The sequence below is a fragment of the Chiloscyllium punctatum genome, chromosome 8, assembly GCF_047496795.1.
Source record: "Chiloscyllium punctatum isolate Juve2018m chromosome 8, sChiPun1.3, whole genome shotgun sequence".
Taxonomy (NCBI): domain Eukaryota; kingdom Metazoa; phylum Chordata; class Chondrichthyes; order Orectolobiformes; family Hemiscylliidae; genus Chiloscyllium; species Chiloscyllium punctatum.
In genome coordinates, this window is record NC_092746.1 from 40,318,034 (window position 1) to 40,344,173 (window position 26,140).

The 26,140-nt window shown below is 40.4% G+C and overlaps 1 protein-coding gene across 1 annotated transcript in view; it reads left to right on the forward strand.

Annotated features, from left to right (window-relative positions):
- The window catches only part of LOC140480487 (thrombospondin type-1 domain-containing protein 7A-like), a 391,066-nt gene that overhangs the window by 200,669 nt on the left and 164,257 nt on the right, over window positions 1-26,140 (forward strand). Inside the window, exon 4 of the mRNA XM_072575404.1 lies at window positions 21,865-22,046. Coding sequence (XP_072431505.1) covers window positions 21,865-22,046 — 182 coding nt within the window. The remainder of the gene's footprint in view (window positions 1-21,864; window positions 22,047-26,140) is intronic.

A 26,140-nucleotide genomic window follows, 5' to 3' on the forward strand; every position in this document is an offset into this window, starting at 1 on the left:
AATACTTTTCTTGAGTAGTTTATTAAACTTCCATTTATTGTGATATTTTCATCTATTAATGTCATGTATTATTTCCATAACCTACTGATCAATTCAGTTCATCATTGCAGAAGTGTGGAAACATTTAGTATCGCAGATGTCCGAATAGTTTCCTGCTTTATTCAACAGTAACCTATTATCTATTTTTTCTTATAGCTCATGATGTTCCACAGCTATTTCAAATTAATACACTTTTAGCCAAAGGAAGCTAAATGTGGCCGAATGGCTCCCTCAAATTGTACTCACAGGCTTTATCTTAATGATTGCATTTAAAAAAATCTACTGTTAGTTTTTATGCAAATGAAGTGTTATTTAAGTATTCAGCAAACCATATTGAATGTTTAAATGAATATTTATTATTTTCAATTAGGATACAGAAGCCTGTTGTCGTAAAAAGATGCTTTGCTTGATCTTAGTACTGCTATTGCCTAGTTTTGTGTGGGCAAGATTTCCCTCACTCTTCATTTACATTTATAGTCTTGAGATAAGAAAGTGGAAATGCTGTTATGTTCAAAGTTTGGTAGAAGATTTGTAGCTCGGGTGCTCGTTGTTGTGGTTCTGTTCACCGAGCTGGGAATTTGTCTTGCAAACGTTTCGTCCCCTGTCTAGGTGACATCCTCAGTGCTTGGGAGCCTCATGTGAAGCACTTCTGTGCTGTTTCTTGCAGCATTTATAGTGGCCTGTCTCTGCTGCTTCCGGTTGTCAGTTCCAGCTGTCCGCTGTAGTGGCCGGTATATTGGGTCCAGGTCGATGTGTTTGTTGATAGAGTCTGTGGATGAGTGCCATGCCTCTAGGAATTCCCTGGCTGTTCTCTGTTTGGCTTGCCCTATAATGGTAGTGTTGTCCCAGTCGAATTCATGTTGCTTGTCGTCTGTGTGTGTGGCTACTAAGGATAGCTGGTCGTGTCGTTTCGTGGCTAGTTGGTGTTCGTGTATACGGATCGTTAACTGTCTTCCTGTTTGTCTGATGTAGTGTTTTGTGCAGTCCTTGCATGGGATTTTGTATACTACATTAGTTTTGCTCATGTTGGGTATTGGGTCCTTTGTTCTGGTGAGTTGTTGTCTGAGAGTGGCTGTTAGTTTGTGTGCTGTTATGAGTCCTAGTGGTCGCAGTAGTCTGGCTGTCAGTTCAGAAATGCTCCTGATGTATGGTAGTGTGGCAACCCAAAGGACTAGCCACACTACCATACATCAGGAGCATTTCTGAACTGACAGCCAGACTACTGCGACCACTAGGACTCATAACAGCACACAAACCAAACAGCCACTCTCAGACAACAACTCACCAGAATCAAGGACCCGATACCCAACATGAGCAAAACTAGTGTAGTGTACAAAATCCCATGCAAGGACTGCAGAAAACACTACATCGGACAAACAGGAAGACAGTTAATGATCCGTATACATGAACACCAACTACGAAAACGGCACGACCAGCTATCCTTAGTAGCCACACACACAGACGACAAGCAACATGAATTCGACTGGGACAACACTACCATTATAGGGCAAGCCAAACAGAGAACAGCCAGGGAATTCCTAGAGGCATGGCACTCATCTACAGACTCTATCAACAAACACATCGACCTGGACCCAATATACCGGCCACTGCAGTGGACAGCTCGAACTGATAACCGGAAGCGGCAGAGACAGGCCACTATAAATGCCGGAGGAAACAGCACAGAAGCGCTTCACAGGAGGCTCCCAAGCACTGAGGATGTCACCTAGACAGGGGACGAAACGTTTGCAAGACAAATTCCCAGCTCGGCGAACAGAACCACAACATGCTGTTATGTCTTATTGATGATGTCCATAATGGACAGAATCTTCTGAGCCATTTGGAGCTTTTGGAAAGGGGACAGGGAAACTTAATTAGACATGAGGCAAAGATCCAGTTTCCCAATGGTAGCTAATGTTTTCCCAGAATCATTCAAGTATGCCAGCTTTCCTAGCCTTGCTGGTTAGGAACATCTTTTATATACAACAGCATGTCATCAATTTTCTGTCACACTCCAACCCATTGGAATTGTGTTTACAAGCTCAATCTTGTTAAGTGTAAATGGGAAACATGAGTTCACAAACCTGACTACATGTATGCAGCAAGTACCTAATGGAGTAGACCGCATTCTCAAAGTCCTGGTGAGGACAAACTTCTTTCAGTAACTTGCTTCCTTCATGACTAAGCCACTTCTTTGTACAAGCAAATACACCGCAAGTGGTAAACCGTGATGGGGTCAACTAAGTCGTGAGAAAGAACGGCATGGTGGCTCAGTGTTTAGCACTGCTGCCTCACAGCACCAGGGACCCGGGTTTGATTCTAGCCTTTGGTGACTGTCTGAAATGTGCACACCCTTCCTGTGTCTGTGTGAGTTTCTGCTGGGTATTCCAGTTTCCTCCCAGTCCAAAGATGTGCAAGAGAGGTGAACTGACTATGCTAAATTGCCCGTAGTATTCAGGGATGTGTAGGCTAGGTGGATTAGCCATGGGAAATGTGAAGTAACAGAGATAGGGTGGGGACCTGGGTCTGAGTGAGATGCTGTTAGAGGGTTGGTGCAGACTTGTGGGCCGAATGGACTCTTTCTGCACTGTAGAGACTGTGAAATAGAAGTTTTAGTCTTATACGGTCTTGGTTGTTTTTCTTAAATACTTATATGTTGATCCCTGACCACACTTAAAGGATGTGGTAGCCGGGGCACTGGAAGGATCCTGGGGAAGGAAGGTGTAAAGCAGAGGGGAGAATCACAGTGACAAGAACAAGGAAGACAAGGAAAGCAGGGAGCTGCATGTTTCGGGTGGGAACAGAATGGGGTAATTATGTGCACTGAGGAGAGAGAAAGAGTAGGTGAATTGAGTAAGGATAGTTGAAGGCTAAAGCCTTGCATGGGAACCTGGATGGGAGTGGGATCAAATGGTTAATGAACACAAGGAGAGATTAAAGAAGGTTAGCAGAGGTGCCAGAGGAAAGGAGGATGATTTCTACAGTAGTTGAAGAGAAAATGCAATGTACAGGAGTAATGTTGAGGCGACTCAAATAATTAAATAAAAACATTTATAACCTCCATCCTTCTCCTAAATTTCTTTGCAAAAGAAGGTGTCACAGTTAATTCACAATACAATGGGAGGCTCAAGATCTGTTTACACTAGTTTCTGCACAGTGTAAACTCAAACAAATGATGGAATTGAAACAGAAACTGTAAAGTATTATAATGTGACCACTCTGTTTAGCCCTGAGTCTGAAGGCTGAAGCAACTAATGCAGAAAAAAAATGGTGAAGTAGCTCAATTACCTCCTACACCAACATCCAAACTACGTGTTGTGATTAATTTAACACTGAAATGAAGGGCATCTAAGACTCACTAACAGTAGTGGCTGTCGTGGGCGTCCATTTAACATTCAACTAACAGGACCATTCCCATACCTATTCATCTAAAAGATGTGGGGGCATAGATAAAGTCAGGCTGCAGCCTGATAAGGGCCCAAAGGAGAAGATTAATTATGTTATGATGTCAGACAGAAAACAAAAAAGCTATCCTTGATGTTCCACCAGCCTAACCCAACAGGTGTACTAGCTTTGCTGACATTAAGAAAAAGGGGGAAGAGAAGACAAAATGCCCAGTTTCAACACATTAAAAGACATGAGACACAGGAGTTTGCAGCTATGTGTGAATAAGCAGAGCTTGAAGAGAGGCGCCAGGGTCTTCAGCATCACTGAGTATTGGTGCACAGAGAGAGGGTGTTCTGGACCTGTTGCAGTTACCTGCACACATGAGTGGAAAGCAGTGGTGGAGGCATCTGTGCCCGACAAGGGAAGCTGGCACCTACTTCTGTCAAACCTGAGCTGTGCAACTTGGGAGGCAATGATATGTGCCTGTCGCTTGAAGACCACAGTAGAATTGAACCTCCTGTCCACTAGCTCCTTTCAAGTTCAATTGGAAACATGCATGACATCTTCCAGTCGGCATCCCACCAGTCTCTGATGTCATTTCCACAAAAGCAGTGGAGACTCACCTACTCACCATGGACCCAGAGAGCCAAGGTTCTGTGACTGTGTTTAAAGGCCTATATGGTTCAAGATGCAAGCACCATTGAATCTTAATGAGAGGCTTTTAGTTTAACAAAATATATTTCATTGTGTGATTACAATTAGGTACCAGTTACATTAACTCATTAGATGTTAAAAATCACACAACACCAGGTTATAGTCCAACAGGTTTAATTGGACTATAACCTGGTGTTGTGTGATTTTTAACTTTGTACACCCCAGTCCAACACCGGCATCTCCAAATCTTGAGATGTTGTTACTAAGGCTAATGGAACATACTGAGGACTCATCTGTTCACTTTAAATTCCAGAGCTATTTTTCCAATTTCTCCACTCCAGTCTGGAGGATATCATCAGATTAGTTGGGACTTAATGCAGCCTCCAGCATTAGCCTTTCAGAATCATTAGTTTAGATAAAATCTCCCCAGAACTCTTTCCACACAATTACAGTCAATATTCATGTGATTATTATATTTTTCTCAACACAATTTACACCTGAATCGCTGATAACATAAATTCAGCCTGTTTGGAGGTTTTGCCATTCATCCAGAATTTGGACTTGGAAGATTAGTAGGTCTTTGGCTTGAGGACTGTTCACCTTGATTCTGACATTGACCATAAAGCTGAGTTTCCCTCCCTTTCTACCCAAAGCTTCACAAAGTATTCTGTAACAGTTTTTACTATTGACCAATGATGTATAAGTGATCAGAACCAATTGTATTTAACTGTGAAAGTAGAACAATCTTATCAAGGAAAAGGAGAATATTTTTCTCAGAGTCATAATTAGTTCAGTGGTTAAATTTTTTCAGTTCTGACTGTATTAAAGTTATCAAGTGTTCAAATTAATGTGGAATTTGGGTTACTTTTAAATAGTGGGAGATCAATATGAATCACTAATGAAGTGAATGCTAATGTTGCTATTTAAATATGAAGCATACTTTGAAGTAGAGTTTTAGAAAATGTCTATTATGCTTCATCCTGATTGTGTATTATTCATGAATTCACCATGTCTTGGTAGACTAACTTCCCAATTATTTGATTTCATTTGCATATTAAATAGTTTGTATGAGGGCTTTAATGTATAGCGAAGAATGACTTAAGCTCTGGATATCTTATATGAAAATTGAAGCTGAAACATCATATTATTGTGGACCTTGTAAATTCAGGAAATGTAGTAACATTTATTTGTTAACTGGAATGATAACTCATGGATACATTACTCACAAAGCTACAGAATTGTTATGACACAGAAGGAGGCCATTTTGGCCCATCATACCTGCACCAGTTCTTAACATGAGCGAGATTACTTCATGCTAATATCCTGCTTTCTCCCTAAACCCTTCAACACTATTTGTATCCAAATAATTATCCAGTACCCTCTTGAGTGCTTCAATCAAATCTGCCTTTTTCTGTATTTACGCATGGGGTGTTTGTGTCTCTGGCTAGACAAGCATTTACAGAGGAACCTCAATTATCCAGCATTCGATTATCCGAATATCAGATTATCTGGCAAGATTGCAAGGTCCCTATGCTTGGCTAAACTATGTTATCCAGCAGGAGAAAGTGAGGACTGCAGATGCTGGAGATCAGAGCTGAAAATGTGTTGCTGGAAAAGCGCAGCAGGTCAGGAAGCATCCAAGGAGCAGGAGAATTGACTTTTCAGGCATGAGCCCTTCTTCAGGAATCAGGATTCCTGAAGAAGGGCGCATGCCCGAAACATCGATTCTCCTGCACCTTGGATGCTGCCTGACCTGCTGCGCTTTTCCAGCAACACATTTTCAGCTATGTTATCCAGCATTCAATCATCCAGAATTCGATTAACCGAACAAAATGCTCCTTGCTCCTGTCCTTCGGATAATCGAGGCTCCTCTGTATTGCCCATCCCTAATTGTCCAGAGGACAGTTAAGATTCAGTCTCATTGCTGCAGATCTGGAGCCATATATAGGCCAGACCTGATAAGAATGGCAGATTTCCTTCCCTAAAGGGCATTAGTGGATTCAGATGAGTTTTTCTGACAATTGGCAATGATTTCATGGTCATCAATATATCCTCAATTACAGATTCCTTATTGAATTCAAATTTCACCATCTGCTGAGGCATGATTTGAACTCAAACCCCCATAACTCTTTACTTTTTAGCTAATAAATAATCATAAATTGCATGCTTCTGCCCAATCTCTTTGAGGAGGGATAGTCACGTATCCCATCTATCTGCACTATCATGTATCTACACTGGATGGTATTGTGCTGATGTGGGCACGCATGTCCTATTGTTTTCTTTTTGTGCTCACTCACTTTAGTGCTTTGTCGAAAACTGCCACTGTCAGTCTGCTTCAAATTGCTTTCTTTGTGCACACTGATTGTCTGTACAGTGTCCCCAATGTCCCATTGGGAATCTCCCTGATTCGAGAGATTCCTGAAAGATCACCGCCAACGCCTCACCCGTCTCATCAGCTATCTGCCTTAGAAATCTGGAGTGGAGTCCATCTGGTCCAGGTGATTTACTTACCTTCAGGCCATTCAGACTCTCTTAATCAGTCAGTCAGGAAGCAAGTGGGCATATTTACTGTGTGGCACTGTGCTACATCAATGTCAGAGCTACAGCATGTGCCAGCAACTTATGTGACCAAAATATTGCACATGCTTCAAGCAAATGGCCATGTGTGAAGTTTGAAGGTGAAGAGTCCTTAGTTGGATAAAAGGGGACTATAGTCTGTCGGGGGTGGGGGGGTGGGTGGGTCAGCGGGGGTTCTACCACAGTCACTCAAGGGGCTTAATCAGTTATATTGCAGTTAGTCCTGTGAGACTAGGTTCCTCGCAATGAGACAACGGTAGGAATTGAGTATGATAGAAGTGGATACAAGAGCAGGTAGTGGTCGTACATGAACAGGAGAGATCGTGAGGTGTCCCAGTGAGTGAGTAGGAAGCACAGAAGGTATAAAGGTTTGGTAGTTTGGGAAGGTGAGTTAGGCATTAGACTTTGAGTGAATATATGTATTTAGAGGAAATCGTAGTCCATGAAGCTTGGTGAGATGCATGTGCAGTGGCAGAGTTAGAGTGAGTGTGAGATTGTAGAGCCATGATAGTGGCAACTAACTTGCAGAAAACTGAAGACCACTAACCTTCCTGCAACATTGTTGGTTGCCTCTCCTTAAATATAGGACACATCACTGACCTGTGCTGCAATTTGTGTGTAGGCTGGCTGTGCATATTGCTGTAGCCTCCTTTAGCAGTCAGCAAGAAAAGGAGGTGCCCTCCTTTCCAGCACCTCATTTACCAGTTTCTAGGCTCCTGTTCTGGAAGGAGAGTGCTGTTTTGCCTTTATTCTCAGACATTTTCATAGTTTTGCCTCACTTTTTCAGAGTTGGTTCCTGGCCCCTGCAGCCTCTGAACCCATGTGTGGTTGGGCATTAAATAGACACAAGAGGCATGTAAGCTGGGAAGGATCTACCATTGATGAGCTTTTCCACTTCTTTTTGGCCGCACAATTCCTCAAAAAAATCCTCTCAACAACTTGGTCCTGTCATGAATATGTTGAATAGCAAAAGATTGTTTGAGAAAATTCACCATGAGCCATGGGGTGAATTTATCTGCACATGGAGAAATCCAGCCCCTGGAATGAAATTGAATCTGATGGCAGAACATGAATGACCAACTTGAATTGAAGTCATTTGGGCCATTATTTTGTTATACTATTTTTCTGCTAAGTGGTCATACATGATCATTTCCCATGGAAGCAAATATTTGAAACATATTCCTCTTTGCTCTAATGTGAATCGCCCATACATGTCTCCCCAAATAAAAAAAACACTAACTAAGTAATACCTCTCCCATTGCAGAGTTCAATGCCTGACCCTATTATATAATTGAGAAAGAGCCGATTCACTGAACCATAATTTGAAAGAAACTAGAATTAAAAGCAGTTTATCACTTTAACATTTGTCACACGCAATGGCCCTTCACCTAAACTTCTGAACAAGAAACCATTCCCAGTCAGCAGCATTTACTTCTATATAGACACATGGAGCTGTATGGAGTATATTCGTATGTTTGCATTCACAAACTGTGCAATAATCTGAATTGGGTCAAAATTATATTTTCTCTATTAAATTTCAGAGGCTGGTTGAAGTGATAGATTGAATTTGACATCTCCTGACACTTGCCTTCACAATGAGTGTATCGGGACTACACATTTGGAAAATTCAAGTATTTTATTTCTCTCCTAATAAAGACCTTGGAGAAAAATATTATCTTGGGACACATTGCATTGCTTACTCCATTTAAATGAGTAATTCTCGTCAGTGACATAGAACTTTATCATTGACATTCACAAAAATAAATGTACTTTAACTTCACAAAGTTATTAAAATTCTTTGAGGATGTATAGAGCAGGGCTGATAAAATGGAACCAGTAGATATACTTTACTTAGATTTTCAAAAGAGACTCAAAACATAAGACGTCAATTAAAATGTTACAGCACAGGGTGGCAAGGTGGCTCTGTGGTTAGCACTGCTGCTTCGCAGTGCCAGGGGCCCGGCTTCAATTCCAGCCTTGGGTGACTGTCTCTGTGGAGTTTGCACATCCTCCCTGTGTCTGCCTGGGTTTCCTCCAGGTGCTCCGGTTTTCTCCCACAATCCATAGATTGTGCAGGTTAGGTGGATTGGCCCAAGTTAAATTGCCCATAGTGATAGGGGAATGGGTCTTGGTGGGTTACTCTTCGGAGGGTCGATGTAGACTTGTTGGGTTGAAGGGCCTGTTTCCGCACTGTAGGGAATCTAATCTAAAATAAAAGTCCATGGTCCTGAGGAAAATATATTAGCGCAAGTGAATAATTGGCTAAGTAATAAGAAATAGTAAATAAAAGAAAAAGATCTTTTCCAGGTTGATGATCTGTAACTTGTGGAATGCTACATGTATCAGTATAATCAGTTTGTTAAAGACTTTAATGAGAGGACCAATTGTAGTCAAATTTGCGGGTGATACTAAACTAGGTGATACAAAGCAAGATGTCAGGAGGATACAAAGAATTCACAGAGGAAAATAAATAGGGTAAGAGAATACTTGGCAGATAGAGTACAACGTGGAAAAATGTGCGGTCCACTTTGCAGAAAAAGTAGCAAAGCAAAATATTTAAAGATATTTAAAAAGAAACTGTAGTGGTGCAGCGCAGATTGATCTGAGAGTCCTTGACTATGAATCACAAAGCATGAGCATGTGGCAGTAGAAGACAAGTAGGAAGGCAAATGGAAAAATGACCTTAGTTACAAAGTGGATGGAATATAAAAGAAAGGATATCTTCTTACAACTGTACAGCACATTGACCAGACTACACCGAGAGCACTCATATGGTTATGTTTTCCTTATTTAAGAAGGGCTATATGTGCATTGAGAAAGTCAAAGAATGTTAACTGGGCTGATTAGAGAGATGAAGGGGCAGTTCTATGAGAAAGTGTTGAACAGATTGGAAATGTACTCACTGGAGTTTAGAAGAATGGAAGATGGTCTGATTGAAACATATAAGCTCCCAAGGGGCTTCACAGGGTAGATGCTGAGAGGATGTTCATGAGGGAATCCAAAACTAAGATGTAAATGAATAGGAATTTCTTCCATCAGAGGAGGGTTATTTATCATTTGAATTCCCTTCCCCAGAGAATAGTTGATGCTGGACCATTAAATATATTCAGGGCTGAGTCAGACAGATTTTTGATCTGCAATGGAGTCAGGGGTTATGACAGGCAACAGTAAAGTGGAAGTAATACTAGAATATGATCATCAATGATCTATTGAATGGCAGAGAGATTCTAGAAATCAAATGACCTACTCCTATCCTATTTATTCTGACCATATTCTTCCTAAAATCATGTTGATAAATTGCAGTTCCACTTGTTTTCTTTACAATCTAATATTTATTTCGGAGGATTAACCAAGTTTTAAGGCTTAAAGTGCACTTTTCCCCTTTATTTTGTGACAAATATATATTTGAACTTGTGTCTACTATTTTTACACACATTATTTGCAAAATGAAACTGTATGAAAGCATTCACTTCAAAAGAATATTCTCAATACAGCTTAGTGTCATCTAATGTGAAATTCATCCCTTTAGAAATAAAATCCTTCATCAAATTGTGTTTTTTCCAGTTGAATTATTTTATGGCTTTCATGTGCAAAACTCTTGTATGTCTGAAGAAAAATCCTCTTATGATTAGAAAGGAATGTTTTGACATTGGTTTAAGGAATAAAAATGTCAAATGTGATCTCCAGCAATACAATAATGATAACATTGTAAATCTCTATATTTACTGTCATTTTTCACTTTGTTCACTTTAAAGAGAAGTACTTTAAATTCTCCAATCTCTGAAGGCTAGTGACAATCTCAATGAGATACAGGGTTATTGGTGCAAAGTGCCTTTTGGTATACCCCTGTGATCATTATGGTTGAGCTTGGGCAGTTGGTATAGACAGGTTCACTAATTTCAATGAATCTGATTCTGTTTTACCATGTTCAGAAGAGATCAAACCTGTCAATTTTTTTAGTTTTTTATGATATGCCGTTGGAAGTTGTACCAGTTGCATGAACTTCATTCAACCATGATTTTTTGATTCATGTTACGCGTTTTGAGGTGTGGAATTTACTTAAATGAGTAAAACATGTAAGCCTTATCCCGGCTGGACCTTGAAAATTTCAATAGGACATGATGCAGCAGCTATAGGATAAGCAAGAAAAAACTGAATAATTGCCTTCGATATAGTAAAATAAAATTGGATTAGCAACATATAGAGGGCACATTCAAGCTAAGAGCATGAATACCAGTTTTTAAAAAAATAACTGATAACTGCTAAGGGCAAATTTAAAGTGGGATCTCTTAAAACAAAAGTTGAAAGACGTTTTTTTCTGTAAATGCTGTTGTACATTTGCACAGAGCTTTGGCAGAATATGCCTTTAAGATGCTCAAGTGTAAGAGGAGTTTATCTTGCTGCTTGTACATTCACTCAGTGAGTCTGTTAACAAGCAGCCAGTCAGACTTCTTATTTTATTTTAATGCATTCACTGTTTGTGGCCATTGCTGGCTGTGCCAACATTTATTGCCCATCCCTATTGCCCTTGTGAAGGTGGTGATGAGGAGCCTTATTGAATGGTTGCAATCTGGTATGGTCTAGGTAAACCTGCAAAGCTGATGGGAAGAGAGTTCCAGAATTTTGACCTAGCAACACTGAAGGAATGGCAATATATTTCCAAGCCATGATAATGAGTGGCTTAGAGGGAACTTGCAGGTGATGCTCCTATGTACTTGCTGCCCCTGTCTTTCTCGATGGTAGTTGTAATGTATGTTGAATACACTACATAACGATCTTTGCAGGGCATCTTGTTGATGGTACACACTACTGCTACTTACCATGGAAGGTGGTGGAGGAAGTGAATATTTGTGGAAATGGTATCAGTCAAGATGGTAACTTTGTATTGGATGATGTCAAGTTTTTCAAAATTCTTTGAGCTGCATTCATCCAGGCAAGTGGAGAGCATTCCATCACACTCCTTATTTATGCCCAGGACAGGCTTTGAGAAGTTAGAAAGTGAGTTCTCACTGTAGGAATCCAAGCCTCTAGCATGCTTTTATAACCATAGTGTTTATATATTTAGTCTTGTTAACCCCCAAGATTTTCACCATGGTGGAATTCAGTGATGAAATTTCATTGAATGCTAAGGGATGGTGGTTAGATTCTCTCTTGTTGGAGATGGTCCTTGCCTTGCATTTGTATGATGTGAATGTAACTTGACACTTGTCAGCCCAAACCTGGATATTGTCCAGGTCTTGGTACATTGAACACCGACTGCATCGATTTCTGAAGAGTCATTAATGGCGCCGAACATTGTGCAACCATTAGCAAACATCTCCACTTTGAACTGTATGATGGAAGAAAGGCCATTTATGAAACAGCTGAAGATGGTTGGTCCTTGACAAACAAAGGTGTCCTGTAGCTTGCTGACCTCCAATAGCCACAACTATCTTCCTACGTGACAGGTTTGACTCCAACCAGCAAAGAATGTTCTCCTGATTTCTATTCACTCCAGTTTTGATGGGCTAAATAATGCCATATGCGGTTAAATGCAGCCTTTTGATGTGGGGGGGGGGGGGTCCTTTTCACCTGATCTCTAGAATTTAGCTCTTTTGTTCATATTTGAAACAAGATTTTAATGTGGTCAAGAGCTAAGTAGCCTTGGTAGAACCCCTACTGAGCATCAGGTTGCAGGTTATTGCTAAGCAAGTGCTACTTGATAACACTGATGATGATACCTTCCCTCATTTTACTGATAATCAATAATCAACTGATGAGGCAGTAACTGGCTGGGACAGATTTGTCCTACCATTGATGCAAGTCATTCCTGGGCAATTTTCCACATTGTCAGGTAGGTGCTATTGTTATTGCTATAGTGGAGTGGCTTAGCTCGGAGCACAGCAAGTTTGGATGTACCTCTTCAGTACTATTGCCAACATGTTGTCAGTTTGCAGTACGCAGTGCCTCTAACTGTTTTTGATATGATGTGAAGTGAATTGAGTTAGCTGAAAATTGTCATCTGTAATGCTAGGGACATCTGGAGAAGACCGAGATGGATTATCCACTCGGCAATTCTGGCTGAAAATAGGTGCAAATGTCGCAGCCTTATATTTTGCATTAATGTGCAGGGCTCCCCCATCATTAAGGATGGGGGTGTTTGTGGAGGCTCCTCCTCCAGTGAGTTGTTTAATTGTCCACTACTATTCACTGGCTGGACTTCACAGTTTAAAGCTGATCAGTTCATTTGTGGAATTGTTTAGCTCTGTTGATCACTTGCTGCTTATACTGTGTGGCACACAATTGGTCCTGTTTTGTAGCTATATCGGGCCATGAAGTTGAAAATTGTATTTGAGGACAATTCTGCTGCTGTTGATGGGTGCCTCATGAATACCCAGTCTTGAGTTGTGAGATATTTTTGAAGTCTATCCAATTTAAGACAGTGATAGTGCCATAGAATGTAATGGAGGGTATTCTTAATAAGAAGATGGGACCTTATCTCCAAAAGGACTGTACAGTAGGCACTCTAACCACTGCTGTCATGATCAGGTTCATCTCTAACAGGCAGATTGGTGAGGGCGAGGTCAAATATGCTTTTTCCTTTTATTGATTTGCAGACCCACTTTAGCTGCTATGCCCTTTAGAACTTGAAAAGCTCAGTCAATCGTGGTAATGGACGTTGAAGCTCCCCATTTAGATTATTGCATCCAAGAGGTGGTCACATAAGGGGTATTACTTCATTAGTCAAGGGGTGTGGAGGCAGCATATGATAACTAACTATTGTCCATGTATGATCTGTGTGATGAGATGTAACAGGGTCTGGAGCCAATGTTGAGGACAACTAGGACAACTCCCTTATGACTGTATACCACATTACTATGTCAGTTAGCCAGATAGACAATTATGTCTGTCATATAAGAGTAAAACGTTAGAGTATACCATATATGTAACTCTTAGGTAACTAACATAGTTAATAACTTCCAGACAGCTGTCTAAATGAGAACTTGACTCTCTGCGTTGTATGCTATGTGGGCAAACATATTGTAAATCACATCTTGTAACAGGGGTCAATGTCAAGATGAACCAATCTAGTTTTCTTATGCATACGCTGTCTTTAAAACTGCAGGAATCTTGAGACAAGAAACATTCACCAAGAACACTTTGTCAATAGTATGACATTTATGAAGTAATAGTATCTAAATGTTATGTTTATAGTCTCAAAATGTCGAAATGACAGACAGGCTAATTTGATCCAAATATAACTTTATTTGTTTATTTCTTTTGTAAATGAGGGTTCTAGTAACTGTCCAAATGAATATGAGACACGATGTACTTTCATGCCAAATGGACAAACATTATTTCTTCAGGACTTGACTCAACTTTCACTGTGTATTTGGTTCAAATAACAAATTCAAATTCAAATTTAGGATACTCAGAACTGAATATATCTAGACCTTACCTCCCTGTGCAACTATTATAATAACACTATTAGCTACTATAGTAACACCTTTATATGCAAATATTAAAATCACAACTGCAAAAATATCTGCAAATAAAAAGCTAAAATCTCTTTAAATGAAAGCCTAAGAAGCTGGTATCACTAGTCAAAAGACTGTCCATTGTTATTTCAGTATCAACTCTAAAGGGAGATAGTTGCAACTTGACTAACCCTTAGTTAACACCAAGAGTACTTTGATAGGTGTGAGGATTCAAAATTTCTGAGAAAACAGGAGGCTGGAAGAGCCCCACAAGAAATCCCAAACTTATTGATTTCTCTCTATGGAATAATACTGCTGGCAAAACTGGTGTTTATTGCACTTTACCCTATTGGCTCACGAGGCCATTTCAGAGGGCACTTAAGAGTCAACCACATTGCTGTGGGTCTGGAGTGACATGGAGCCAAGACCGGGTAAGGATGGCAGCTTTCCTTCTCTAACAAGCATTAGTGAACCTGATGGTCTTTTCAAATAACAATTGTCAATGGTTACATGGTAAGCATTAGACTTGCTTTTAAAATTTCATATTTTGTTGGAATCAAATTACACCCTCTGTCATGTTGGGATGCATGTCCTAGGAGATAGTGAGGACTGCAGATGCTGCAGAGTCAACGTCGATAAAGTGCATGTCCCCAGAGTATTATCCTGGCAGTCATGATTACCAGCAGTACCATGATTGCACTGCTTCCCTATCTTGATTTGATTTGATTTATTATAGTTGCATGTACCTAAGTACATTGAAAAGTTTTGTTTTGTGAGTTGTACAGACAGATCGTACCAAACAAGGACATACAGATCATAGGGTGCTTAGACAGAGCAAGGCATACAGGTTACACTACACAGGAGGTGCACAGAGCAAGATCAGTGTGAGCAAGATCAATGTTATTTGAAGTTAAGAGAGGCCCATTAAGCAATCTAATAACAGCAGTATAGAAGCTATTCTTGAACCTGTTGGTGTATGTGTTCAAGCTTCTGTATCTTCTGCCTGATGGAAGAGATTGGAAGAGATCATCACCAGGGTGGAAGGGGTCTTTGATGATGTTTGCATCCTTTCCACGGCAACGAGAAGTGTAAATGGAGTCCATGGATGGCTTCCATGATGGTCTGGGCTGTATACATAACTTTCTGTAGCTTCTTATAGTCCTGGGCAGAGAAACCATACCAGGCCGTTCTGAACCTGAGCAGAATGCTTTCTCTGGTGCATCTGTATGATGGTGGTCTACTTGAAGCAGGTGGTGACTTCAGATTGTAGCAAGGACAGGTTGAAGATAACAGTCAATAGCTCCACCAGTTAGTCCACACAGGATCTAAGTGCACGGCCAGGCACTCCGTTTGGGCCAGTCACTTTCCTCAGGTTTACTCTCAGGAAGACCGGTGTGACATCTGCAGCGGTGACTGGGGGAGAAAGTGCACCCAGGGCTGTCGAGCAGGTGACACCATGCTGCTGGCATTCTGCTTGAACTAAGCATAGAGAGCACTAAGCGTATCAGGGAGGGATGCACCTTTGTCCTCTGTTTTGCTCTGCTTCATTTTGTATCCTGTTATGTTGTGTCAGCCTTGCCACAGGTGGCAGTTTGGACCTCTAACTTGCTCCAGTGCTGTGTCTTGGCATTTCCTATGGTTTTGCAGATGGCATATTTGGATTTTCTGTACAGGTTTGGGTTGTCCAATGTGAATGCCACGCCCTGATCTTCAGTAGGCAGTGGATTTCCCATTCATCCAAAGTTTTTGCTTGGACGACACATGGATTGTCTTCTTTGGCACGCAGTCCTCTAAACTCTTGCTCATAAAGTCCATGACGCTGGTGGCTTACTCATCTTGGTTGTCTGCTGAATTCTTGAATATGGTCCATAGAGTCATAGAGAAGTACAGTACAGATTCAGACCCTTTGGTCCAACTCATCCATGCCAACCAGATATCCCAACCCAATCTAGTCCCACTTGCGAGCACCCAGCCCATATCCCTCCAAACCCTTCCTATTCATATACCCATCCAAATGCCTTTTAAATGTTGCAATTGTACCAGCCTCCATCACTTCCTCTGGCAGCTCATTTCATACATGTACCCCCCTCTGTGTGAAAAAACATGTCCCTTAGCTCTTTTTTATATCTTTTGCCTCTCACCCTAAACCTATGCCTTCTAGTTCTGGACTCCCTGACCCCAGGGAAAAGACTTTGTCTATTTATCCTATCCATGCCCCTCATAATTTTGTAAACCTCTATAAGGACACCCCTCAGCCTCCGACGCTCTAGGGAAAACAACCCCAACCTATTCAGCCTCTCCCCACTGACTCAAATCCTGCAACCCTGGAAACATCCTTGTAAATCTTTTCTGAACCCTTTCAAGTTCCACAACATCATTTCGATAGGAAGGAGACTAGAATTGCACACAATATTCCAACAGTGGCCTCATCAATGTCCTACACAGCCGCAACATGACCTCCCAACTCCTGTACTCAATACTCTGACCAATAAAGGAAAGCATACCAAACACCTTCTTCACTGATTCTAGGCAGTCTTTATGAGTCTCTTCTATTCATTTCGACTTTTCATTTTTGTGTTTGCATTTTATCCAACAAATTTTTAAATTAGTAATGTTAAACAATATTTGTCTAATAAACTAACCTTTTCTCCTGTTTTACAACTAAACGTTTGGTGTTGGTTACTTTTAAACTTGAACCCTCAAAAATCTGAAAGGAGCTAAATGAGCTCTATAACTTTACAATACGCAGCCTTTTATGTAAAGGTGTGAAGTGGCCGTGAAGATTATCATTGTTTGTCTCTCGATGAGATTCAGGAAACATATTCTTTCGGAATAATAGTCACCATAAGTGAGAAGTGGTGGGCAATGAGTGAGATTAGCAGAGGGATTACTGTGAGAGGTGCAGTGAAATGAAGAGTGGTACTTATTTGGTTGGAGGGCCAGGATTCCTTCTGCATGGAGATTACCAAACTTGAAGTCAAGCACATTTCCAGCTATTTGAGCTATTTGCACCATTGTCGGCAGCTTTATTTTAGAATGAATGGAAAGGAAGAATTAAGTGAGATGAAAGTGGGTGGTACAGCTCTTTGACCTGGAGCAGATGGGCGAAAGGTGTGAAGGTGTCTTGAGTGAGTGAATGTGTTGCGCAGGCAGGCAAGGTCAGTGGTGAGGAAGGTTAGAGTGGGTGAGAGCGGGCAAGGGAAGATGTTGCAGGCAATATTGAGTGGCAGAGCAAGAGCCTTGGTGCTTCTCATGGCACAGCAAAAACAGTGATTGATTTTGCTTAATGGTATTGGTGGCCATTCCTCTGCACTGTGGAGATGGCACAGACCCATGTGTCAACCTCAGGACAAGTATCTACTTTTGCAGCTTCATCTGCCGGTACTCCAGGAAAATCCTTTCCTTTGCGCTGCACCCCCACTCCCAACTAAGAACATCAGATACCTGTGATGAATTTTGTTGCCATCTTCCTTTTCTCCAACATCTGGGAATGTTTTTAACTGAGCTGGGCAGCTTCAGAATGCCAGCGCTTGACTGGGTACACAATGGCCATTCAAAGATGGATGGGACACAGGGATGCCGACCTTTTGCTGAATATCTGCTGAGTAGTGAGTTGTTCCAGGAATAGTGCACTGTGGTAAAATGGGACTGGAACCAGAAGTAAAGGATGCCTTAGGGGCAGGACGAAATAGTTAATGAGGCATATTAGAGTAACACATAATAAGAAATCACATTAGACCTCATGACAAAAATCCCTCCAAAATGTTAGTTGTAACTCGCAAAACATTAGCCAGTAAAAGATGATTCAGCCAATGAAGTCTTATTTTGACCGATTCTTTTGGAAGTTCAGTTTTGCACAACACAATGGTCTATGAAAGCTTAAGGCAGAGTTATAGGTGCCTCTGAGAAACTGTATTGCCAGCTTAAGTGCTTGTGGCTGAATACAGGTGGGGGGGAGAAGCAATGTAAAGAGTTACAGAAAACAAAATGTGTTAAAAACTGGAAAAAATATTAAAAAGTAGCATAATAGCAATTCTATGACTTGTGCACAGCAGAAATTATATATCAGTTTTGATAGTCCCCAGGAGAATTCAGTACACCAAGGGGTCCCATAACTTGTATTATTTTCCATAATGACTTCAAATTTCAGGTTGCCCAGGAACTGCTGCATCCTTTTAAACTTAATTTGTGCTACAACCCGCTGTATGTACTGTTCCTCAAAAATTTCAGGCTCAGTGAAGCAGAAGAAAAGGTCATTACAATGTATTTTGTATTGTGATGAGACATTTCCTCAGGGTGTATAGGGACATCGAATCTTAGCAAATCTACATTTTCTCCACAACAGCATGTTTCACTGCATTAAATCAAGCACTTTGTACATTATGGACAAATAGTCTCTGATCGCAAGTCAGTTTATAGCAGAAAGAATGGCTATAACTGCGAGTTACACAAATCAATCAGAACGGGGCAATTGAAATTTGAAGTTAAGTGGAAGGCCACACTGCCAATCCATTGGTGTCTGACTAAGGCCTAAACCACATTGTTATTAACATGGCAGGTTGCAGCTCGGCACCTTGCTATAACATGTCAGTCATGGCCATTGGCCATTCTGTCTCTGAGCTGACATTGTGAAAGCATCAATGACTTTGGCGAGGTTTTGAAGTATACAGAGTGAACCAGAGATTCTTGGAAACATCACCAACAAAAAAACCTTTCCCTGGCTGTTTTCTGAGGCATCACCTGTTAAGAATCTCTTGGTAGGTTGCTCAATACCTGGGAAAAATTAGCACAGCATGTTCTGTGCACACTCCATCAATTATACCTGAAAGGTGCCATGCGTCATACAACCATCCCCTGATTTGAGGATGAGTGCAGCTCTTGCCATCAGATAGTTTTTGATTGTTGCTCTATTAACAAGCTGACCTGAGAACAAAGCATGGGATGTGTTTTGTATATCAACTGGGACAGTGAGGTCCCTACTCTGATTTTCAATTCAAGTCTGAAATTGCTGGTGAAACTCAGCAGGTCTGGCAGCATCTGTGCGGAGAAAGCTGGTGAAGCATCACTTGAAACATTAACTTTGCTTTCTCCCCACAGATGCTGCCAGAGCTGCTGAGCTTCACCAGCTATTTCTGTTTCTGTTTTAGATCTCCATTATTCACAGTTCTTGATTTTATTTTACTGATTTTCAATTGTTGGCTGGCTGTTTTTAATATGAGAAATGGTGCTAGACCTTGAAGTTAATGTGAACCAGACACTTGTTACCTAATTTGGGAACATAGTGGCATAATGGTAATGTCACTGGACAAGTAATCCAAAAACTCAGTTGAATAGGGGGACATGTATCTGAATCCCTCCATTTCAGATGATAAAATTCAAAACTAATAAGAAGTCTGGGATAAAAATCTGGCCTAATTGTAGGCATGTAAGCATTTCCAATTGTCATACAGACCCATCCGTTTCCTAATATCCGTTGGGGAAGGAAAGTTGCCATCCTTATCTGCTCTGGTCTGTGCATGAGTTCAGAGCCACAGAAATGAGATTAATTCTTAACCACTCTCTAGACAATTAGGGATGGACAGTAAATGTTGGCCTAGCTCTGTCCACATCTCATGAACAAACTTAAGAAAACCTTGAGCTTCTGAACATTGAATTGCAGTCTTATGAGATCCATGGTCTCACAAGATCATTACTAACAGTTACATTAGTTTCCATTTGCTCTGTTTCTAATTTTCCTGTGCTATATCCAACCCCTGGCCTTGGTTGGCAATTTTACATTCAGTAGGCCAGGTACACTAGCTTGCTCTCCCAGCATTCTGCCTGCCTGCCTGCCTACCTGCCCTCCTGAATAATAATCTCAGTAACTTTGAAGCTTTAACTACCATGCGCAAAGTATTTCCCTTTTGGGATCATTTATTTCCTATACCTACATTTTAAACAGCAGCATAACTAATGTATAAGCTGAAGCAGCTTGAAGAATTAATAATAGCCTCCATCTTCAGCATTCCAGTTTAAAAGCTTCTTAAGTCAGCTGAAAAATCTTCATGCACCACCATGAGCAAGAAAGTTTCCTCCATCCAAATTGTCACAGAGTATTTTGGTGCATGTCCAATAGCAGCACACTATTCATCAGTTTGAAATATATTGTTCATGGTTGCCTCAAAAAAATATTTTCTTGGCTTGGGTATGGAATTTCTGACAGTGATGTCTATGAAAACATAGATCTGAAATACAGCCCGGATGCCTCATTAATTTTTTAAGCAAAGATCATCTAAAGTCCTAGTTAAAAGCTTTCAGTCTTTTTATATGCATTAACGCTAGGAGTATAGAATATCCTTTGAAGTTTTCAGGATACATAGAATCTTTAAACATAAATCAAAATGTTTCTTTACAATTTTGTGGCAAAGTATTTCTGTGAAGATGCGCAGTCTTAGCATCAGTCTCAATGTTCGCTGCCTAAGTGAAATGTAAGCTTCATTCTTTTTTCCAAAATTTGATGGAGAAATCTTCAAAGGGATTTCGAACTGTCTGTTTTGTGAAGTGGAATGTTTGTCATCAAATTTAGGCAAGTTTTCATAATATTTGCTGGAAGAATTATTTTTGTTTTCCCTAGCTTGTACAAATGCTAGCAGTAATTAATAGATGATAGAACAAAGAATGTAGAGTAGACCAAATGATTTGCCTCCAATTTTTTTTCAAAATAAAATGGTCTTGGTTATTGCAGTGCAGAGTTCCGGGACCTGAATGTTTCTCTTGGTCACTGTATTATCCTTGATGTCTAATTTTGTTCTCTGTGGAGCAGGGATATAACTGTGCACGTACGCATTTTGAATGAGAATATTTTGAAATAATTTAAATACATTTTCCTTTAATCCCTCATTTCAACCCTGGTATGCAACTTCAACTTTAGCCTTTCTGCTGATTTCATTGCTTGATTCTTAAATTAAATTTGCAGAATTCTGCTGATAGAATTTCTATGTATCTGACAAGGGTATGGAATCTTGTAGCTTGCTGACGGCAATGAGACAGTAAGATGTTAGATGCTCCTTGTTTTAAAAAATAATGAGGCATCCGAGCTATATTTCACATCTGTAAATCCATAGACATCTCTGTCAGCATTTTAATATTCAACCCAGAAAAAAATCTTATGAGGCAACTATGAACAGTACATTTCCAACAGACAAACAGTGACTGTTACTTGTCTCTGCTGCTATTGAACATACACAAAAGTACTCATTGATAATGAGAATGGATACGAGTTTTGATGGCAAATCTGTATTAGAGTCTGGGTTCAAAATGCAGATCCAACAAAACATCAAGTGTGAAACCTTGGTTTTAAGTAATCAAGCCAGTCAATTGCATTTGTGACTTACATTTCCTCTGAATTAGCCTAGCAAGCTATTCCACTGTAAAAATAAAAGAAACGTACAATAAGAATGAGATTAGAGTTTTTCAGGAATGTCACGCATTGCCTTCATAGAGCTACTGAGAACCAATATCAAGGGCAGTCTTGTCAGCATTAGTCTTTTTCAAGAACATCTCTTTTTAAACTTGACAATTTAAAAACAAATGTCATGCTCGGGATTTGGGTACCTACAATAAGATTAGCAATTATTGTCCATCCCTGGTTACCCTCACGATGACACTGGTGTGCTTTCTTGAACTACTGCTGCCCGTGTGCAATTTTGAAGTTATTTGTTTTGAAATGAAATCATTTACATATGTTAATGTGTTCATCAACTGCCTGTCGCAGGTATTCGTGGAGGACAAGAGAATGGAGTGAATGTCGTGTCGACATGCTACTCAGCCAGCAAGACAGAAGACGTGGAAATCAAACCTCTCTCTGTGGGGGGGGGATTCAAACACGGGAATTCTACTGTGTGCAGGCTAATGAAAACCCGATATCTCATCAGAACAAACATAAGGAAAAGGAAGGTACGCGACCATGTTTGATCTGTAAAGTGACCCACTGTGATTGTCACCAACAGGCTAGATTTAAATGTCAGTTTGATTTGCTGTGATATCCCGTTTCAGCTAAGTCTTTCAAAATAAAACAATCACATTTTTATGAGTGATATTAATTATATCAAATTCCTTGACCACCTGACATTTTTCCCCCAAGTTTGTGAATGACTAAGAATGAAACTCAAATTTGATAGAGCTATATGAGCAGGAAAGGCTTTATTGTATTAAACGATGATGCATACAGTTAAGGTTCATCCTCTCGCTCCCTCTTTATTCCAAAAATCATGATAATGATAGTCATACAGCCATGCAATGGCCTTGTCACTGGCTAGAGTTATAAAGTCAGAGTCATGCAGCAAGGAAGCAGACCCTTCAGCCCAACTTATTCATGCTGATTAGGTTTCCTAAACTGAACTAGTCCCATTTGTCTGTGTTTGTCCCATTTCCCTCAAATCTTTTCCTATCCATGTACTCTGTCCAAGTTCTTTAACTCAATTACAAGTTTAGTTGGCATAATGTGTGAGTGACAGTCCTTGGCACCAAGGCTGCATTTGACTGTGTGACATCAAGGATCCCTAACAAAAATGGAATCAGTGGATATTGGGGGCAAACTCTCCACTGGTTGGAGTCATACCTGGCACATTGGAAGATGGTCTGGTTGTTGGAGGTCAGTCAGCTCAGCTCCAGGACATCTTTGCAGCAATTCCACAGCGTAGTGTCTAAAGCCCAACTATCTTTAGCATCTTCGTCAATGAACTTCCCTCCATCATAAGATCAGAAGTGGGGATGTTCTCTGTTATGGACCAGGCCAAGCTCCATCAAAATATATTAAGGCCTTGATCCTAACTTTTCTTATTTTAAAGACAGGTGTAAGGTGGATATTCCAGGTGTGATGCAGCTGGTCAAACCACTCGGCTTTAAGCAAAACAGAATTTATTTAGACACTATAGTTGAAACACGAACAAAAGAAAACGGAATCTAGAATACCTTAATTATTGGAAAACTCAACTGAACCGACACAGCAACTAACCTTAGGAGCTGTTCCAATTCCCATAACATCCCAGAAGCACACCCCTTGGCAAAAGGTAAATTTAAACATAGGACCTTACAAGCAGGAGAGATTTCAGAGAGAGAAGCCAGTCATGGATCATCTGCTGAGGCATGGAACCCTTTTGCATTGCAGCAGCTTATCTGCTACCTCTAACCCAAACTAGAAAAAACCTGAATTGGGAGAGCTGGTTACTCCCCTGCCATTGTTAAAGGTTTTTCCAGACATTTTGGTACCTCTACCTTTATGACTGCTCTAAAAAAAACCCAAGGACAAATTAATCTTGTTAAACTGATAGCATCATCATGTTGCCAATGATTGCATAATGTTCACCACCATTTGCGAGTCTTCAGATACTGAACCATTCTTTGTTCAAATGCAACAAGATCTGGAAAATATCCAGGCTTGTGCTGACAAGCGGCAAGTAGCATTTATGCCACATATATGCTGGGCTATGACCATCACAAATAAGAGACATTTTAACCACCACACTTTGACTGAATCCCCTACTAACCACATCCTGGGGTTACCATTCACCAGAAACTCAAGTGGACTTGCTACATAAACATAGTGGCTACAAAAGCAGGTCAGAGACTAGGAATACTGTGGTGAATAACTCACCTGCTGACTCCCCAAAGCCTGTCCATCATCTACAAGGAACAAGTCAGTAGTGTGATGGAATACTCCCCACTTGCCTGGATGTGTGCAGCAACAACACTGAAAAAGCTTGACATGATCCAGGACAAAGCAGCATGCTTGATTGACACTATATCCACTCTGGGGAGCAGGAGGATCGACGTTTTGTGCATGAGCCCTTCTTCAGGACCCCTCATCATAATAGCTTCCTGAAGAAGGGCTCATGCCTGAAACGTCGATTCTCCTGCTCCTTGGATGCTGCCTGACCTGCTGCACTTTTCCAGCAACACATTTTCAGCTCTGATCTCCAGCATCTGCAGTCCTCACTTTCTCCTCCTACTATATCCACTCTTTCCATCACTGATGTTCAGTAGCAGAAGTATCTACAAAATACGCTGCAGAAATTCACCAAAAATCTAAGGCAGCACCTTCCAAATCCACAATCACTTCCATGTGGAAGGACAAAGGCAGCAGATAATTGGGAATACCACCACCTCCAATTCCCCTCTAAGCCAATCACCATCCTAACTTGGAAAAATTCCTTCATTGTCACTGGAACAAAATCTTGGAAATCCCTCTCCATTGGCATTGTGGGTCAGCCCACTGGTGGACTGCAGTGATTCAAAGAGACAGCTCACCACCACCTTCTCAAGGGCAACTAGCGATGGGCAATAAATGTTGGCCCACAAAAATGAAGTTTAAAAATGAATCATTGTTTGGACTGCACCATTGCTGCAGCCTGGATCCAGGTTAATATCCATGCTGATTCGGATGGTGGCACAAAGCATTTAGTCAGTCAGAAAATAACTTAATGGATTCATTGTTTCCTGTGGAAATCCAAGTCATGTGGACAAGTGTTGGGGTCTACACTGAGAGTGTGATTTCTGGTGAGTGTGTTCTCCTGTCAATCCTCCAGCCACATGTCCCCAGTTGTTAATCCTCATTGTAGTAGCTTTCAACCATATGGGATGGCTTGTGGAAAGATAGACAGATGGTAAGTTGAGGAGGTCAATGAACAAGCACAGGCTTGGGTTGAGCTGATCTCTTTGAGTAGCTTTGTTGTTACAGTTACCTTCCTGATTTTGGGAGGGAGGTTGATATTGCTGAGGACAGGGAACTAGGGGAAGTGAGTTGTTTGAAGAAGATCTGTGAGAATGTTGAGTTGTCGAGTGCTGTTGTGTTCTATTCCCAGTGGATGTTAATAGCAAATAAGTCAGATTTCAATCAGATACCTGTCTTGATATATCACTTTTTTTTGGTTTTAACCAAGTGATAGTTTGCTAAAACATAAGTGTGCAAAGGTGTGGGTTTTGTCTTCGCAGCAAAATAAAGTTTGTTATGAAGAAATGTAGATAAAGTAGAATAATCCAAGCTATCCAGTTATAATACAACTTCACAGGTTTTAATTACACTGTAGAAGTATAACCCTATTAATCCCAAAACACTCCTTTATAAATTGAAAAGTAATGAAACAGTAGCCAAAAAAGTACCCAGATCATCCCTGGTCCAGTTCCCAAAACATGAGATATAATACTCTCATCAGTATCCCAGTGTTTAAACCTAGGTAAATTTAAGCCACTTGTGACTTAAATATTTAAACTGGAACTGTAAGAAGGAGCTGTCACACAGTTGAACTTTAATGTCCTCAGTTTAAGTAATCATTCTTGGTCTTTATCTTAAAACTTCTGAACTGAGACTAAAACTAACTTTTTAATCCAAAGTAATTGAATTCACTAAATCTATTATTCCCTTCTCAGGGTCTGATCAAATAAGCTTCTTCCATGTCAAAAGCCTCCTTGGTATACACACAGATATACTCTACATCTGGCTGGATCCACTGTGGGATCCACTGTTCTACTCCCTTGATAACAAAGAATATTGGATGTGTCATGGTCCAGGCTGATGTTATTAATGGGAAAATAAAGTCCCAGATTGAAATCTGGCTTTTTAGGTTTTTTTTGTTTTTAAAATGTGACCTCTCCGTGAAATTTAGACACTCATGTTGCAGGTTTTGGTTTTAGCAATAAACAGGTTTGTTTGATAGAAGAAATATAGATAACATAGAATAAACCAAAATATTTACGTTATGCATAATTAAAAAGATTGAAATGCATGGTAAAAGAATAATCTTGTTAATCCCAAAAACACTCCTTTACAGATCCCAAAACACTCCTTTACAGAACTCAAAAGCATTCCTTCACAGTATTCCCACCAAATAATCTCCTTTCCGTCAAATCTACAAGTTCAATTTACGTATGACTTCAACTTTCAGTTTGATAAATCCGATTGCCAATTCGTATAGCATTCAAAAAACTGAGTTTAAACTGTTCAAGCATTTCTGGTTTGATACTAGGAGAAACTGCTTCACACATCCATCTTC